Source organism: Cydia pomonella, chromosome 8, assembly GCF_033807575.1.
Source record: "Cydia pomonella isolate Wapato2018A chromosome 8, ilCydPomo1, whole genome shotgun sequence".
Classification (NCBI taxonomy): domain Eukaryota; kingdom Metazoa; phylum Arthropoda; class Insecta; order Lepidoptera; family Tortricidae; genus Cydia; species Cydia pomonella.
In genome coordinates, this window is record NC_084710.1 from 11687853 (window position 1) to 11708276 (window position 20424).

The window sequence follows — 20424 nt, forward strand, 5'->3', positions numbered from 1 at the left end:
TGCAAAGGATAACCTTTAGTTGGTGCATCTATTCAGCCAGTCCCTATGAAAAGGCGAGAATTATCTTCTGAGCCATGGGTAGACATGCGATCGATTTATTGGGATCGTTGCCCAATAACGACTAACTGCTAGTAATTGTAGACTATTAGAGTCGTTATAGAGAGATTAAGTTTAGGTTCGCAAATTATCATTATATGGGATGAAATGTTTAGCAGGCTAGGGTTAGGTATCCAGTTTCAATCACGGCTGACAATGATGGTCAATTCATCAGCCAAGAGTTCAGGTCTCTTAAAATAATGTAACATCATTATTTTCAATGCAGTTCCCTATTCTGCCAATTTTAACAACAAATTCAGTGATCACACTTGAAATGTCATGCAATTGTTTATCTTTTAATAAGTTCTTTATTTAAAAGATGTGTTTCATGTAAGTACTGCACTTACGATAAGCAGGGCAGTACTGGACTCAGCAAACTGGCGAGATCGAAAGGCAGACTGGGGAAGTGAAGATAGGAAACATGGAAAATAAAGATTCCAAGAAAACCTTGTTCGACTATCTGCTTATGTAAAATGACATCCACTATTCAACAACAACAAATAAAGTGAAACGGGAAATAAATTTGATTCAGAAATAAGGGATAGAGAGAGACAGAGAACAACAGAAGGAAAGAAAGAAATACGGAGATAGGAAAGCAAAATAGAGTGATCTAACCGGAAGAGACAAAGTGTATGTAAAGGAAATCGTTAATAAGAAATTGGAAAATAGTAAATTAAGTGGAAGGAGAGTGGAAACCAATTGAAGAACACGCAAGTGACAGGAATTAACTACTTGATAACAATAGGTCATGTAATCAAATCAAACAATATAGAAGTTAGCTATTGTGGTAAATAATAAATATAAAGTCTTTTAATAGGGAAGAGATGTAGTGTATAGGTAGTATCTATACATAAATAGATACACACCGTCTCGGGCGCAGACCGCATAGGATGCCGCGTCAGTTGCACGAGAGCCGAGGGCGAGAGTGGACGTGTGACATTGCTGTGCGTGTCTGTGTGAGCGAGCCAGTGTTTACTGATCAGGGCAGGTCCTACAATGTGATTTTACTTACTTGTGTGCACAAATTTATATATAAAGTTACTAAACCAGTTATATTTTGTATGTTGTGTGTATAATAGTATGGCAAAGGTGGTTATACACTAACTGCAAAAGGTCGCGCCCGGACACACCTCGCGCACGCCTCACTTTATTATTACAAACCAACGTTCCAAAAAATATATTTATACAACCTTGCCAGTGTCTTGCATAGTGCTAGAGCGGTACGCCAAAAAACACTGCAAATTGTGCTAAAAGCATGAAAATCGTTGCGATTGATCTTTAGACCAAAAAATAAAAAACGGAGACTTTGTAATAACGATCAATTACAAAAAACGAAACGTAATATTTTCAAAATTGCTTTCTCAGAGTTAGATATTAGGTATAATTTGAGCCCAAACTTGGTATGTCTAGAAAATTATTTTATTCTTATTATAAAAAAGAGACTGAAATGTAATGTGATATATTTTTAGGGTAGATTTCTGAACAAAAAAATTTTTTTCCCATACTTACAAAAAAAGATGTACAGTCAGCGTCAAATACTTCGTAGCAGTCAAAGTAGCCAAATAGTTCGGTACACCATATATTTAGTATGGTGTACCGAACTATTTGGGCACTTTGACTGCTACGAAGTATTTGACGCTGACTACATGTACATTCTTTTGAGATTATTTTTCTCAATAGCGTTAATTCGAGTTAACTCAAATTTATACGAATGACAAATATGCAATTTTCCTGAAAATCTGTATAAGTACTTACTACCTAAACACTTCCCATCGGCCCCATCGGCGTGAACATCCGCAAGTAGTGTAGTGTGGGCGCCCGCCCGACAATAGCTTCCATGACGCAGGCCAATCGACGGGTATAAAAGTAAATACCGGTTGTTCCCTAACGCATTACTGCGTCAAATAAGATGACATTTGGGCTGCAATAGTAACACGGCTACAGTCATCTTCCGAATAGGGAGTATTACTGAAATGTTCTGCCGCCAGAGTGCAGCACTAGCACCTTTCGTAAACTTACGATATGATTGATATGAGTTATATCTTGCTTACCCCGTGGAGTCTGCCTTAACCACGTTTAGCCATCTATGTTGATCCGTTGGTTGGTGGTAGTTGACATTTAGCATTGCCGGCTCCCCAGCTATTACTATTTAAGTTTGGCCCAGGAGCAAGGACTATTGACTTCCTTGGAAAGATAGTCCTATCTTTATAATTGCGCATGTGTGCTCTAAAAGCGTCTGTGTTATTTCTTCTTCTTTGTCATCACCTCGTCACAGAGTTTGTCGTCTTGTCAGAGTGCTCGGGGTCGTTATACCTCCCTGATGTGTGGTTTAACCTCCAAGAAGTAATTGCCAGTAATTACTAGAGAAGCCACGAATAGTGGTTTTGGCCGAATACTGAATATTCGAATATAAATAAATATAGTGGTTTGTGGTTATTTTTATTGTGTAATTTTTCTTTTTGTTAGGTGTAACAGATGCTACGAATATCCGTGGATATTCGTAGCATCTGTCCAAACTCTGATCTGATTTAAATTTTCACAAGTTTCACGATATTTAAACATTATTACTTAATTAGACGGGACCTAAAACACTGAAAACTTAATTGTACGCGATTAAGTCCCGTTTTATAATTAATGTTTGCCTCCAAAAGTCTTTGTAAAGAGTAGTATAATAATATATATAGGAGTATTTGCCTATGATCATAAAATCTGAAAATTTGAATCAGAGTTGGGAGCGGAGGGTAGAGGTACTACGGTACGTCTACCCTCCATAAAAAAAAACATTGTCATTGACGCTGCCCATCCTGCTGTCGTTAAACTGCAACGTGCATGTGTGTTGATAAATAGGACAATGTTATAAACATAAATACTTATGCTTTTTTCAAGAGATGATACCACCAACATCAGATAAGACATGAGGTATTTTAATTTTACATATATTTCGTGTTATGTGGATAACAAATATGTTTATCAACTGAATTACGAGTACTACCAATACCCGCCAGGATAAACCAGTTGTCAGTTTTAGTTCCAGTGGTAGGTATACAACCGTACATACAGGTTGGGCAAAAAAGAGTGATACACTTTGTTTTTAAATTTTAATTATATTAATTGCAAAATTTATTTAAAAATAAATGATAAATATATTATTCAGGGTTGGCAATTGTATACGGAAGATAATTTCTGCCAAATCAATCAACAAGCATTTTTTCTCAAATGTTTGTGTTGTTTGCTCCATTAATTTAGAGAAAAAATGACAGTGATTGGCACCCAAATTCCCCAAATTTTGTAGCTCCTGACTTAGCCCCCGTGTCTATATGCTAAGAAGCAGTTAAAATCAACTATCCGACACAATTTAACTAAGATAACGCGAAAATGTGCGAAAATATGCTGAATATAGTGATGATACGGACTTAATTTGCCTACAGTTATAGGTGGACATATGTTCCGCATGTATTTGCCAACCCTGAATAATTTATTTATCTAACAATACTTAAAAATATTAAAAATCAAAAACAAAATGTACTTAAACAAACTTTTGAATGTGTAATTTTTTTGTGTGAAGTTAACGCGCATTCTTTTCCTAGTAGGTATTATATTCTTTGCCCGACTCCCGACTGTGTCATTTCAAACTTAGACGGAGAGAAATGAGAAAATCATACCTACTATCTTTGTCTTACGCTATATTCGAATCGATCCCAGAGTCGCCAGACCTAGACCCAAAAAAAGGGATGACAATGCTAGACTTCATAGAGGAACAATTTGGCAGAGGCCGCGCCACTGACGACTGACGACCAGCTTTGACACTGCAATGGCGGACGGTTTCAGTGTGTGCGTGTCACGAATGTATATCTAGACGGATTGAGTACATTTTCTCTAGTTTGGTACGAACACCTTTTTAACTCGGTGATAAGATTCAATATAGTATGGCAAAAAGTGGTAGCACCCTCCACTTTAGGTACAACTTCATGGATTAATATCGTATTTTACGAAAGATAACGTGATAATTGTATAACTTATGTATGAATGTTTTTTTTCTTTCAACCGGTATAATTTTTGCAACATTTGACCACGCATGCCGTATTTAATATTTCTCTTCGAACAATTAAGAATTAATGCACTGACGTCTCAATTTGACTGACGGCAGCAAAGAGCATATAATCATGGACGGTAGATTGGTGGATGAGGCTATGGAAGGTAGAGGCAAGGAACAAAATCTCCATATACCAAAAGGTGTCCGACAAAAAACCATAAATAGATGGCGCTACAATACCTAGAATACTTGAGAAAAAAATCTAATCATAGACAGCGCACTTCACTCCGTCAATAACGCGTAGGTTCTTAGCTACTCTAGCGCTACTCTGGACTATTATTTATCGCTGACAGCTGGACACTTTTGCAACAATTCTGCCTAAGGAGTTTCTGTTCCTTGCCTCTACCTTCCATAGATGAGGCCATAGAGATAACTGTCAATATTTGTGTCTCGCGTAAAAACTAGGAAATTGGTGGATGATGGAATCCTAGTTGTGTTTTAGCGAAACTACGTCCTTAGTATTTTAGGTTCATGCTAGACTTATAATTAATTTTGATTTTTGATTACTCCATAAAGTTGGCGTATAATGGAACGTCTACGTCAACCAATAAAACAAACGACATATGCATATGTCTAACGTGTCTAACAATCGTCAACAGAGAGCCTACCGCGAAAACCGAAATTCGTAAATTGCGGGGATTTTCTCCTTTACTCTCATAAAAACATAGTTAGAGTGACAGAGAAAAATGCCCGCCATTTACGAATTTCGGTTTTTGCGGTAGGCCCTCTGTTGACGATGATTTAATATTTCTATCAAACGTCAACATCTGGCTGAATGCGCCAGGAGCGCGAAGCTATTTAAAAAAAAAACCTCAACATAATAATTGTCAAAACTGTCAATTAATTGACAGAAAGACCGTAGAAGTCACAAAAGTTAGAAATAAATAAACTGTTTGCAGTTGTTAAATCAAGAAGCGATTGAAAGTTTCTGAATTAAGTTTAGTAGTGTTACATTAGTAACGGATAGTTATTTATTTAAATTTCATTATAATAATCCTAGTGTAAAAGTTTGTTTTGTATTAAAAATGGAAGAAAGTCATGTTAACTCATTTGCAGTGTCTTTTGAAAACAATCGGGTGAGTGGTAAACAGTATAAACTTAGCAGAATGTTTTATGTAATGATTGGATTGGGTTTTAGCATTTATTATAATCATAAAGTATCTCAATGTATAAGTGAATTGAAAGATGGTGCTTTTATTTACCTACTTATATAAAAGCTTGTCTTGTCCTGCAAGTAAAAACATAATGGTAGTGATAACCTTTCTTGTATCTATGAATAATAAGTAAATAAAGTGTATATGTACTGTTATTGCTGATTTCTATATATTACTGGAAGTTCAGAGCAAGGCAATAATTTACTATATTGAACATGAGTTCTTCCTGATATTTCTTAAAATATTTATAGTGGCTACATTATAATAGGGGTGTTGAGAACCTTTAATATTCTATAAATTGTATATTATACAGATGTCACTCACAATGATAAATCAATTATGATCAACACTGGCCAATGTCGGACTCAAACCCACATCTTTGGATTGCCGGTACAATGCATTACCAATTACGCCAGCTGACCATCATTCACTGCGAATTTAACCAATGCATCTGTGACCATGTCACTAGTAAAATCTGCATTTTAAGGTTTACAACATTAACCAAGATGTGGGTCCCACATTGGCCAGAGCTGAACATTGTTTATTTTGACATCTTTAAGTATATACATACAATTTACAGATTGTAGTACAGTCACGTCTGAAAATATCGATACGGAAAAGTGCCAAAAGTATGTATACACTACCTTAATGTAAGGGCAATAAAATCATGTATACATATTCTTGGCACTTTTTCGTATTGATATTTTCAGACATGACTGTACGATAGACAGTAAAACAGGAAACAATATTTAACTGTGATATTCCTTGTTTACTGTGTAAAGAGTAGTATAATATAAGGATGATACACACACAGAAAACAAAAATAGACTCTGGCCACACTAACTTTGCACGATCTTGGCAGTAAGAATGCATACATGTCCCTATGAGCTCCATACTTGACATAGCACTTGGCATAAAAATGTATGGCATTACAAGCCTGAATTAGCTATGAGTTGTTTGTATTTATCTGTCATTATGACTTATGTATTTGTAAAAAAGGGATGAAACATAATGTAACTAACTGGTCAATTTATAGTCACTCCGAGTGTAAATCTAAATTAACTACCCATTTATCCTACAGCTGTTTGAAGCTGCAGGGCTCGACTGAGAACTAGTATGTGGTAAACACAATGGATTAGTATTTGCTGCAGCGATAGAGGCTTAGGAGCCTGACATAGTCCCTAACAAACAAGAAGAAGAACCCCATTTCAATTTTGATGAGCAAAAAATAGATCAAACCCCCTATTACTTAAAATTTAGTGAAGCTTGGTTAAATTTTGTCTTCTTTTAACAATCACAAATGTCTAAATGACAGATAAGGACAAACAATTAACAAGGGCTTGTTAGACTTGTCAAGCGTTTATCAATAACGCCATAAAACATTCAGGTCAACGGACAGATGTAATGCAGGGTACGTTTTACTCAGAGTTAAACTAGTTACCACAGGAGGAAGTATCTTAATTTGTTAGGTAGAACAGGGATCGGAACCGCTTTTTTGCAAAAACATCGAAATAACCATATATTTCGGTTTATTTTATACTCTAAATGTAGGACTCAGTTGTGTTTTCAGATAACGACTTCGTATTATTAGATTGCCTAATTAGAAATGAAGTAATTAACAAAGAACGAAAAAATACCGTTTTCGTTCCCATACAAAATATACCGGATTCCGATCCCTGAGGTAGAATATGTCATAAGGCATAATTCCACCTTTCTTACCTTTTTTGATGTGCAATAAATAACACTATACCTACACAAAACTTTCAAAATTAAAACTAATTCAAAGTTAATTGCCTTATTTCAAAATTAAAACAATTGAAACCCAAGCTGAGATAACAAACACCAACCTATGGTGTTTGTTATTGATAAATAAATAAATTAAAACTTTTTCTTTAAAAAATATAGTCAATAGTTTTTGGGTGCCTGTTTCTAGTTCTTAATATCTTTTAAACCCAGATAACTCAGTTTTTTTGATTCAGAGGGTTATTTAGTCGATTAATAAATTGGTTTTAAATTTCATTGTTAGTTGCACCTAGGGTGACCAGATCTGTTTTCTGGTTTCACGGGACAACTGCATTAAAAATACGGGATTTGAGGTTAAAATAAGGGACAGGCCGTTTTTATTAAAATACAACATTATTTTTTTAATTACGAAAGTTTGTCATAATCAATTAAATAAGTAATAATAATTGATAACTTGCTAACTTTATTTTTAATAAAACACAACAATTTGTTATATTATCTGGAAATGTAAAAGTGCAATAATCAAAATGGGTATTTTTATCATTAAATGCCATTGAATCATAAAAATACGGGACAATGTACGATCCCCTATTGGTTTCGCCAAATTACGGAACTGTGAAAAATTCGTGAAAAGTGCCAAAAATATGTATACACGACATTATTGCCCATATATTAAGGTCGTGTGTAGATATTTTTGGCATTTGGACCGTGATGATATTTAATACCTTGACTGTTCCTACATTTGTTCACGTTTCTTATCTAGGAATGTATTTAGGTAAATACTACTATGTCTTCATGTTTAAGAATGCGACAGTTACACAATAGTTAATTTAATACGTATCTTACTTAATTGTAGGTAATGCCACTACTTAGCTAATTGAGTCCTACGCCTGCTCCGATTGCGATCATTAAATCCTATTCGCGACTGAGGCTGAGGGCTAAGTGCTCTACTGACACAGGTGCTTATTAAATTACAGTATTGCGCTTCAATAGGATCACCGAGTAGTGGCAGTGCCGCGTCACGGCGCAGAGGCCTCACGCCGCCACTTGTGTCCTATTCAACGATTGTTAGTGCCTAACCAAATTGTTGCCAAAGATATGTAATTTGTGCTCATATATGTATCGCGTGTTTGGAATTACATAAAAGAGAGAACCGTGGCTTGTGTACTTTTTGAGTCACAAATCACGTGGCAATCGTAAACTTTCAGCTATTACTTGTTATTTATACGTATATTTTCGTAAGATCTGCTGGGGTATAAACTTAAATATTATGAAAAATCCAGCTAAAACAATAATGATAACTTTTTGTCGTCAAATTTCATTCGCGGAAAAATTATATTGTGTACAACAAACTCATAGGGCAAAAACTGGTGGCTTTATTAAACGTCGCGCACGTGTCTTGAAGTTTGAAGGAAGCATCCCACGAGCTGCAATACGTGTTTAAACTGTTCAAGTGAAACATAAAATTGCAATATGCTACAAACAACTACTTTAACGAACTTCCTATCTGGACACTTCTATACGATCCTAAATATGGGCATCGTCGTGTGTACGTTCGTAGAATCTTATATGTTTCCGTTCGCTATCATCAAATGGATGATAATACTCGCCAAATACAAAGACGTCGGGAATTTGTTAAAAGGGTGTTTTGCGAGTTCTGTTACGCCTTCACGGTCGCGGTATAATTACACATTGAAACTAATGACTATGTGCAGTAGTCAGAGAATTGAGGCACAAACTGTGACGAAAAATGAATCTTATGTGAGCGTTGTTATGGAAAGCGATAGAGGAGAAGCGTATGATGATATTCAGGTACATTTGTAGTTCTAATCTCCTTTTTTTCCCCCATCCTATTCATGTAATACGAATAGGTACGTTAATCAACGCTATCTTGTGTCCGGTGTTATGTGCTTCCTATCTAGAGCAAATCATATGTTATAATTGTGATTATATGTGAATTTTAAGAAGTGTAAAATTATTCCACTTACCGACTCAAAAATGTATTAAGTGCGAATCAGGTTCTTGCGCGTTCCAAGCGGTTCAATATTGACATAGCAGAATAATTTTACAAGGAGACACAATTTTTGTTTAACCCTTGTGCTAATGTTAAGACCCGAACAAGCGAAAGATCCCAAAATTGAACCACCAGCGTAGCGAGTTGATTGTAAAGTGGAATCTTGATCTTAAGCCTCAAGGCAAGGCACGAATTTATTAAACAATTTTTGCTACAGAATGAAACATTTTTTTTTTTCACCGCACCAATGCGATAATAATCCTAAGCAAACAAACAATAAATCAAATACTAATGAACGCTATTCAAAATGTATCATGCCGAATTATCACTTAAAAGACAAGTCTACTAGCTAACATGAAGAAACAACTCAAAATTAGCATCAACTTACTTTGCCACTGTGGATTTAAATGCCTTTCTGTTCTTACAGTCTCCCAATTAGTCGCCTATTACGGTTCAATTGAGACATAGCCCGCCGACAAACTTCTAATAAAATCGCAATGGTGCTTTTAGGTATAGTCGCCATCAGTATATTGGAGCGGCGGAGGTGCTCACAAATATCTAAACACGCCTCTATTGTCAAGGCGCTAGAGCGCGCGTTCAGATATTTGTGAGCGAGCACCTCGGCCGCTCCGATATATCTGATGGCGACTGTACGCGAACCTAAAACAAAAATATAGTTTCAGCAAATTTTTAAAATAATAGTTAATATACATCGATAATGCTAAGTAGTTAACTTAATTTTTTAAAATTATTGCTTATTTAAGAGGGAAGAATAGCTTTATGAAACTAACAAAATAACGGTAATTTTTCTATGAAATTCCATTTCGCGCGAAAACGGTTTCCACTTACTACATAAATCACTTTGATTTTGATGTCGATCCCTTCAGCATAATATTTTCTAGGATTATAGATTTCGCTTTAAAAAAAAATGTTTTACAATTTTGAAAAAAAGGAAAACCTATTAGCCTAGTTTTTCATTGTGTCAATCATTGCTCGGAACCGGTTTATTTTTTAATCCCGAAATAGCCCAATATTTTTAATTATTTTATACTCTTTACGTAGGACTGGATCATGTATTTAGGTTACAACTTCGCATTATTTGATAGTCCCATTAGAAATGAAATAATAAACCAAAGAACGAAAAAGAACGTAATAATACCGGTATTTTTGTATGAAGTAAAAACCGGTTCCGAGCCTTGGTGTCAAAAACATACAAAAAATAATGGAGAATGGAAAACATTTAGAAGTGGAAAAACTTTCTTCTTTTCTACGTATTAATCAGAATAATGTGTTAGAATAGTGTGCTACTAATATGAATGCTCATCTGATTCATATGCTATTACATTACACTCTCGCTTTACATCACAATTGATAATTGCAGTATCGCTTACTTGTTGCCAATCTTAATGCCAAGTATGGGATGAAGAAGGAAGCTTTTACTAGCATTACTTCTTGACTATTTGTATGAAATTTAGAAGTCTTATAAACCATGGGCAACCGTTGTTTTTTGACGCTGTATAAGTAGGGAATCACTTTGAAAAGTGAGTTTAAGTTTTGCAACCCTAGAAGGACCATGCGTCAAAATGGTCCAAAAAAGAACAGAGCTGAGAGAATAAATATATCATTTAATAAATCTTTCTTTCGTTATATGGACATCAAGTTTCATTGCAGAAATTAAATATTCATGATTTAAAAGAGATGATTGCATATGTTGCAAAGCTGTTGTTTTTACCGCTTAGGGCGCTTGAACTAACCGGTGTAGTCGCTGGTCGCGAATCCCTATAATGTACTTACTTTTCTTTTTTTGTATATCAATGCTCATAGCACATTATGCTCTATAACTCTTTTCGCTTTCAATTCTTTATAATCTCTTGTTATTTCTGATCACGCTTAACTTTAATCGATTCATATATTTGTATCTCTCAGCCAACACTTCGTCACACTTACATATATGTTACGAAAAAGTCTGTTTTCCAACATTTCCAACCCTTCCAAGAATCCGTTACCCCGTCATACGTCCGTGACTTCACTACTTATAGATACTTGTCTTGAAATTGGATTTGTATAAGCGCGAGGAGACAAGTCTCGTCGGGATCTGTCAAGTATGACCTAGAATGCGTAATAGTTTTTTTTTGTCTCAACCACGAACGTATACCTACTAAAGCTAAGGACGTAAAGCAATCAAACTACAGACGACTAGTAGCCCAGAACGTACAAGTACTCAATGAAATGTGCGAGAGGGGATGATTCTATTTATTATTATTATAGAGGTATGCAAACCTGAATAGATATTTTCGATTCTATTCGATGCTTTACTTAGTAACCTTGTAAGAATTCGAGGATTCTGTCAGAAAAATGTTATTATTCAGGATCTCTCCGGGGCTCCAGATAGTACTGTTACGTGTTTCTCAATTTTAATAACAGTGGTGATTTGCTACATATGACGCTTTTTCAGGCAATCTTAAAACTGAGTAATATCAATCAAAATTGAACATAAATGATATATAAATTAACCATATAAATACTTCCGAGCGCGTCAGTTGACGTCTTTAGCGGTCAAAGGGTTATAAATATTAAGATATACAACGAAACACAAATGGGTAGAAACATAATAAAACACTTAAATTATGAAAGACTTATAAATAAAAAAAATTGTCCAAGTCGTGATCACTTGGTAGGGTGCCCAGAAGGCTGGCTGCATTGCCCCTCTGGATAGCAATGCTTAGCTGCTGAGAGAAATTTGTAGCTACTACCGAGGTTGACATACTTGCGACCCTTGAGGCTTTAGGCCGAGGATGCGGCCGCACCTGCGTCAACTTTAGTGCCTGGAATATGGGACGGTGCCAGGTTGTCTACAATTGTTTTTCATAGTTTTTAAATTTGATCTATTACTGTTAATTTATTAAATTATTATTTATAACTCAATTTGTATTTAAAGCGTTTTAATTGATGTCGGATTCAAATTCGAGTTGATACCTAAAATTAATTAACAATGTGCTCATTTTAAGATTCTAAGAAAAGATCATTACGTATTTATGTTAAGTATCTTGTTGTTGCGATCTTCGATTACGACTTGTTTTGTTTTAAATTGAACCCATCGAGTATAAATAAAACGATTTATTAAACAGGTGCGAGCATTGGTGCAAGAAAATGATCAATTTAGCTGGGATTAATGTTACTAGCTCTGTCTGTCTGTTAATTTGTATCTCCTCTACTAGTACCGAATGTATTTTAATTACAATAAAAGGATTTTGAAAGCCTATTCCATAAATATATTCAACTTACGTGTTAAGGTATTCATTTGGTAAGAATATATTTTTAAAATTTACTTTAAACGCAACGATAAATGTTTTACCTAAACCTATTGATTGGGGTACCAAAAGAAAGGATTTTTGACGGCGATTATACAAATATATATAAGTTAAATGTTTGATTGTACCGTTGGAGAGAAAATTCGAAATGTTCTACATCGCGCCAATGACATTATTCTTTGCAGCTATACTACACATATAACGTTCAAATCTTCATAACTGCTAAATCCATTAAGGTAGTGGGTACCTGGGTGACAAAAAAATATTCAATAAAAAAAATAATTAAAAATTAAAAACCACGTCTGCTCCCTTAAAATGAACTGAAAAGTTAAACATAATTTTCAAATAAGCCAAGTTCACTTTAGTTGCAGTAGTATGTTCCATACAAACGCTCTCGACTGATTCCTCCCTGGATTTTAACCTAGAACAGTGATTTTTTCAAATAAGAATAATATCATCAATACGAGTATCTGTGCCGCTATGTTTTGCTTTTTTGGATTATTTTATTTTGAAGAAACATACAGCGCCTTGAAAATCGCAAAAACGGCTCAATTGAATTGATCAATAGACAACCGAAGCAAGGACATAATTCTTTTTTGCAGTCTTTATCTAAATAGTAATTAATGGATACAGTATAATATAAAAATGAAAAACAATATTATGTGATAACATCAAAAACAACTTGCGTCGGGCAGCGCAGGATGAATTCCGGCCGGCTCGCCGGCGATGTCAACGGAACGGCGCGCAATAAGCGAGCGCTCGCGAATATTGAATATTCACCTCCGACGAAATATACATTTACATACGTCGCTTTTCTTAGTTTGGTATCACCAATCCTTCTGTAAAAATATCACAGAAAGACAAATAACTTTTATCAAACGAAATCCATGTTTTCTTGGAGTTGTGAACCCGGCTTACACAAACTAAACTATTCTTTCCATCCATCAGAGAAGAGTCCTTATAAAACCCTACTTCGCTGATCGAAAGCCACATTTAATATCCGAAAGCCTCATCGATCGTACTTACTTAGGAACTAGCTAATATGTATCGCTTCTCCCTAACATAATTACAATTAATCCAATAAATGTTCAATTTCCCGTGTCTGCCGTCGCTCGTGCTTAAAATGTAATCACTCACCTGGAAGCTTATTCTGATTATAATAATATTACGAGTTAGATATGATCTGTCAGTGTCAAAACTAGTCAAAAATGATGTTTCTGGTTAAAGAAAGTGTCACTTTTGACACTGACATATCATATATCTATAACAAATCCAGATCAACTTTATAACCCGTTATTAACTCTTCAAGTGGCATATGTCGTTTTTGAGTTATTGGAATGTTGATTTTATTTCAATTAATCAAATTTGAAATTTAAATGACAATCGATCGGGAGTCAACGGCCTACCACTCCAATGGTTATAATCAGAATACGCCTCCTGGCTTGTGGCCCTATACAGATTACATACAATACAAGTAAAGGTTATACACCACGCTTACAAATATGGAAGTAACAGTCAGTCATTTTACAGTCACTATCCTAGTGGAAGACTTCTTTTCCCATACAAACGTAGTCCTCATTTTCTTCTCTGGATACTGACATTACCTATAGAAAATATTTTTACACAATTTGATGTAATATTAACTATAGTCAGCTTTTTATTATTATACGAGGGGCGTCTGAAAAGTTCTCAGCCTAAGGTATTTCGAGGCTATATATGCGTTTATGATACTGGCCATTTAAAAACAAATTATTAAAAAAAAAAGTCACATTTTTATTATTCTGTTTCGAGAAATTGAACGGAAAAGTACATCATGTGTGAATTACCAATGAATATTACGAAAATTGAGCACCGTGCTGTAATTAAGTTCCTAACAAAAAGTTTTTTGAGGAAATAGCTATTATTTACGGTGCTTCTGGCCCTTCTTATGCCACGGTCAAAAAGTGGAGTTGCTTATTTAAACTCGGACGGGAATCGATCGAAAACGACCCCCGCTTAAGGCGGCCAATATCGGTAGTGACCGGAGAAAACGTAGCAAAAGTCAAAAAACTGGTATTAGAAGATAGAATAATCAAGGTTTGGTAAATAGCTGAAGGTATTAGTAAAGAAAGAGTCGGAGAAATTTTACATGAACATTTGTACATGAGTAAAGTCAGTGCTTGTTGGGTACCGAAAATGCTGACGGACTTCAATAAAGAACGTCGTGTTGAAACTTCAAGGGCGTTTTTAGAATTGTGCGAAGATGATTTACATGAAGTTCGTTCCCGAATAGTAACTGTTGATGAAACATGGATCAAACAGTATGATCCGGAGTGTAAGTCTGAATCGATGCAGTGGATTGAAAAGGGTGAAAAGCCACCGAAGAAATTTTAAATGAAAAAGTCGGCCTCTAAGTTATTGGCTACGGTGTTTTGGGACTATGATGGCATTCTTTTAATCGATTATTTAGAAAAAAGCTCTACGATAAACAGAACTTATTATGCGAATCTAATAAGAAAGGTGCGACAAGCCATAAATAAAGGGCGGGGTAAACTAAGGGAAGGCATTTTGTTTTTGCAAGACAACGCACCCGTTCACACCGCTAATGTTGCAAGGCGTGCTCTGAAGGAAGTTGGTTTTGACGAAATTGACCACTCACCTTACAGCTCAGGTCTAGCCCCAAGCTATTATTTTCTATTCAATGAAATACGTAGTGACGAAGAGATGAAGGCGGCTATACAGGAGCATTTTGAAGGGCAAGATAAAGAATATTCTTGAATGGCCTGTATAAAAAAATTTAAAAAAATGCATTGAGTTAGAAGGAGATTATATTTAAAAATAAACATAGTTCATTTTTGTAAATTGTTTTTTTTTTTCTATCTTAGGCTTAGAACTTTTCAGACGCCCCTCGTATGAGTTAGGAGCGAAAAACAAATTCCATGCAAAATTTAAAAAGATTTTAACTCTTATAATTATTGCAACATTAAAAAAAAAACAAACGAAAGGGCATAGCTGTGATTAATATGACAAGAAAATTAATTCCACCTTGAGCGTGAACACTTGAACACATAGAATTCTTCGATTCGTTCAGCATTCAATGAACGCCCACGCCGCCGTTTGCGTCAGAATTCAGTGAAGTACTAAACGGGGCGCATATTATCTTTTTTAAACGCCCTCTTAAATATTTCACATTGACAATACGATTTAATACTGTCAACTTAAAATAAAAGAAAAAAACGTGTTTTGGGGCTGGCATTTCCAGCAGGTAAGTATCATTGAAGTTGAGATGCTCCTGTTTGTCACTTGCAAGCAAAACTTACCGATAATTACACAAATCGGGAGTTAAAATTACTTTTCCCACCGCAAGATAAACATGTCTGAAATTAATAATTCATTCGACAATTTTTTTTTACAAAAGTGGCGTATCTGCTACAATTATGAATTCTGTATTTCTTAGCCAATTATACGGTTCTCTTGCGAAGGAATTACATTAAGCAAACTTGCGAATGAGTTACTCGCGATTTGAGATATGCGCTCATCTAACATTCTCTAGCTTCTAATAATAACATTGAAGTAAACTAACAAGCTAGATTCTGCCAGAGCAGAGGAGAACTACTAGGGACGAACTACTAGGAACTTCCATGTAGTTAGTTACGTGTTAGGATAGACATTCAATATGTAAAATTTCTAGTGTAACGTACGGTTTGCAAAGGAGACCATCGATTTCAGAATTAATCGCGTACACAGTTAATACATGGTTATATATGTAGATGCATGGTGCGACCGGCTCTTGTAGTTGTCAATACCACGCAAATATTTTCGCATTTTCTGCATCTTTCATTTCTATGAGACGTGAATAAAGACAGGTAGCGTTTCGTTTCTCTTGCGAACGATTGTCATCTTGGCTTTCTAAAAATTAGCATTTTTAGTATGATTATATGCCTTTTGATTATATTTAACACTTGTCTGGCCTAGCCTAGTAGTTAGTGACCCTGTCTATGAGGCCGATGGTTTCGGCCGTTCCGGGTTCAAATCCTGGTAAATTTGTTCTTGAGTCATTGGTGTTTTTTTTAAATCTATTTAAGTATTTATATATTATAATTAATTAGTTATAACGTTGTCTACGTACACACAACACAAGCCTTATTGAGCTTACTATGGGACTTAATCCATTTGTGTAATACTGTCCTACCTTTATAAAAAAAAATAACAGGTGTCTATCCAAACTCGTTTTCCCGGCGATCTTATAAAATTGACAATCGGGTGGACACCTTTGTATTCGACCATCTCCGTAAAATGCTCCTTATGAGGAAGATGAAATGGAAAGTGTGTAAATAAAAACAATATAAAATAATTGTCGGTTATTCTATGCATTTTTGTAAACTGTACGCTAATACATACTAGAGGGTCTAGCGGGATGTCGCTATAATACGCGCATAACATTGTCTCACTCTAACATCTGAGCGACTTACGAATCCAGTGTGATAGCTACCAGTGTGGTCGAACGAACAGCACCGAAAGTCCCTATACATTAAATACCATAACATGTATAATACATTGTCAACTTAGCTTTCACGTTTTCATAACATATTTATTTGGTACTCGTTATTTTCCGCGACTTGACAGGTGAGTGAGATGTTGGTAAACATATTTGTGCTTCTTTTTTCCAGTAAATAATAAGAAACCCTATTAAGCTTTAGGTACTGAAATCAGATATTCCTTTACAAATAAAAATTATTACCTTTCCCGGACCCAAATTACTCGTAACGTCTGAGAACAACTGCGTCTCAAATGTCATTTGGAGCGCAATAAATACTTTAATATGACACTAATAAAGTGACCCGTAGTAAAGATAAGGCTCAAATAAGAACAATATGACGACTCATAAAAACTCCTACTACAGTTACCTTTTACGTCCTATCAAATGACGTCTGGGTAAGTTACGACTACAATTGTTTTTGGCAGTATTAACGTCAATTGTCATTTTATGCTTTTCATAAAACTAAATTAATAAAATTCTGAGACGAATCTGATAATACTACCGTCAGGTTTAGTCGACAAACTTTACATTCCCATCTGGCCACTCTCTAGTGTAAATACATTATTTTAATAAAGCTATGTATCTACAAACCGACTGATCCTCTGCGACGGTAACGCCACAGGTTGTAGCGATATGCCCGCCCAGTAAGCTTAACACAATGCAGCCCCATACAAACACAAACAAAAGTAAAAATAATTAATTGCAAGAAAGTGAGTTCATATTCCGAACCATTATTAATTCGTGATACGAATATACATTTTACACACGCAAACATTCTAACTACCATTAGTCACTAACAAGTCACAAAATACTTTTAACCTAATATATCCCGTCATCAGCCTAATTATAAAGCAGAAAACGTATATCAGTGTTGAAAATAGGTGCCTGTACCTACGGAATTGTTGTAAGTTCATCAGTTATCATGGCCATCACTTTCAAATTTGACTAATTTTGCAAAAGATATAATAGACGATTATTATGTCTTGCAAAATTAGTCTAATTTGAAAGTGATCGCCATGATGAATGAAACACATCGACATTAGGCTCACAGTACTTGATAACTTAATAACTTTACTTTTAATGTTAGTACATGTTTAAATATGTCACTGGTTCAAATTCGGCTCGTTTATTTGGGATCCTATTTAGTGGATTGTAGCACTAAAATATTGATTTCCTTCAACGTCTTTAATAACCTATTTTGCGTGAAATCGAGGTAGCACTACTCTATTAACAAACTCAATACTATAAGGACTAAACTAAAACTCGCCTCGGGAAAATGTATACAATATTCAAGAAACAAAATCTCTAGTTTTTGTTGCTCTCACAACTGACCTTTTAGCGGGTCTCCGTCTTATATAGGATATAGGACACGTGCCCCACAAATTTGTAACGCAACGTTGCCCGACTCGAATTTTGGGTTCGGTTGAATCATTATGGTTAAGTAAGTTTGAAATAAACATCTCAAACTGAATCCTGCGAGTTCATTTTTACGTCGGTGCTAGGGAATGCTAACCGGTTAACCGGTTAACCGGTTACCCGGTAATTTGACCAATATTACAGTCGGTAAAATACCGGTAATTTCCAGCCGTAACCGGGAATTTACCGAACGTTGTATAGGCAAATAAAAATGTAACAACCTGTTGAATTAGCCCATCTATGTCTTCGTACTTACAAAAAAAACAATTACTACGATTTACGATTACGAAGAGACACTTAAAATACTTACTTTTCTGCATCTTATGATCTCGTCGGAGTAGGAACTAGGAAGCAATGTTTTGTGACAAATGAGTGGTCGCTAATCCCTCGCCCTTTCCCTTCTCGCCACCCCTACCCGACCCGCCTTACTATGTTCAGTGTCCTTTGTTTTAGTCTGTAGTGTCCGACAAGTGTGGAATGCGAAAGAACATTATCTACCGCTGGTAACTTGTGTTCAAGATATCGTTCACGAATGTCTAAGCAACGTTCTAATTAATCGCCTAGATATTTAACAAACGCAATTATTTTATATATAATTAACAGAATGATCTGATGATGACATGTTCCTGATTCCAAATCCTATCTTAAGAGCCCGGTAACGATTTTAGAGCAAAAATTTTAAATTGATAGATTTTGTCGTTGGAATTGTACACCTTTTGTTACGTAATATCTAAATAACAAGTATTGGTTTATATTAGCACGTTTTTTCATCTTGCCTTTTAATAATGAGGTCGCAAGCGTGCGTCCCCGGTAATAGGTGACGAGAAGGGATAGTTTTTAAAAATTCATATAAATTATGGTAGTAAATTATACAAAATGATGTATAAGAACAGTTTCAGCAAATGTTGTAGATTGTTTAAGTATCAAAATTACGTTGAAAATAAGTCAATTTTCAGAGAAATTGTCACTTGTTTTGAAGTAGTTTCTGGAGAAAATTGATTTCGTCTAACTTTCATTTACACTACTTCAAATTTATAGTAACAAAAATGTAGTTTATTAAAGTTGAAGTACAGGATATGTGTAATACAAAATTACCATTTTTAGCAGTCCAAACTTAACGACATTTACAAATAAGATCGACAAAATCACTGCTTTTCGCGCGTTTACCTAAACGTCCATCAGAAAAGAAATCATTATTAATTAAGTGAGTCTGTTTTTTAAAAAAAATATTTAATATAATGAAAGATAACAAGACGTGCTAAAGGAAACCAGTACTTGTCATTTTTAATAGTTAACAAAAGGTGTACAATTTCATGCGCTTAATCTATCAATTTGACATTTTTGCGACTAAAATCGATAACGGCCTCTTAAACTGTAATTTTAAAGTAACTAGTGTTAAAATGATATGAAACTTATTTTGCTGTTAAATTTTTTTTTCTTATATTTACTAGATGATTACGGTTTTAGTTACTTTAATAACAATATTATATTTATAGATGTGTAAATGCAAACTTGTATGACATTTAAATGACGACTGTCACTCTTTAGTTATAATTTTTGTTACCCTTTGATTACTGCGATTTTTAAAGAATTAAAAAAGTTTGATGTTGCTAATTTAATGTACAAGTTCATTTCGCTTTGAAATGATACATGTTTGATTTTTTATTTAATATGATTAGTAAATATATCTTGTTTAATGTTTATAGTTTATTTTCATTATTTTGTTTTGTCGATGTTTCTGTAACGTGCTGTTGATTACTTTTAAAGGTTACTGACGAAAATAAGGACACAATCAATAATAATGCAAAATCAATGTTTTTTATTTCATAAACGTATAACCGGTAATTTACCGGTTAACCGGTTAGTGGGACCTCGCGTCGGTAAATTACCGGTAATGAAAAACGCCCGGTTATTGCATTCCCTAGTCGGTGCCTTCGCTAGGCTGTGTTTTTCTCTCTTATGTAAATTTCTTTAGACAAAAATATCCTATATCACTGGGAGAATTGGGAGATACAATTTTGAACGAAAATAATATCACTTTTTATTTAACACATTCACTGCCGGGAACCCACCTGGTG

At 34.9% G+C, this 20424-nt stretch overlaps 1 protein-coding gene across 2 annotated transcripts in view; it reads left to right on the top strand.

Annotated features, from left to right (window-relative positions):
* The first annotated feature begins 4916 nt into the window (after positions 1-4916).
* Positions 4917-20424, top strand: part of LOC133520591 (leucine-rich melanocyte differentiation-associated protein-like) — a 70148-nt gene continuing 54640 nt past the window's right edge. The window contains exon 1 of one of the 2 annotated variants that reach the window (XM_061855096.1): positions 4917-5265. In XM_061855096.1, the coding sequence (XP_061711080.1) occupies positions 5215-5265 (51 nt within the window). In that variant the 5' untranslated portion in view covers positions 4917-5214. Of the gene's footprint in view, positions 5266-8055; positions 8899-20424 lie in introns of those variants that run through there. The other variant, XM_061855095.1, reaches the window with a different exon arrangement.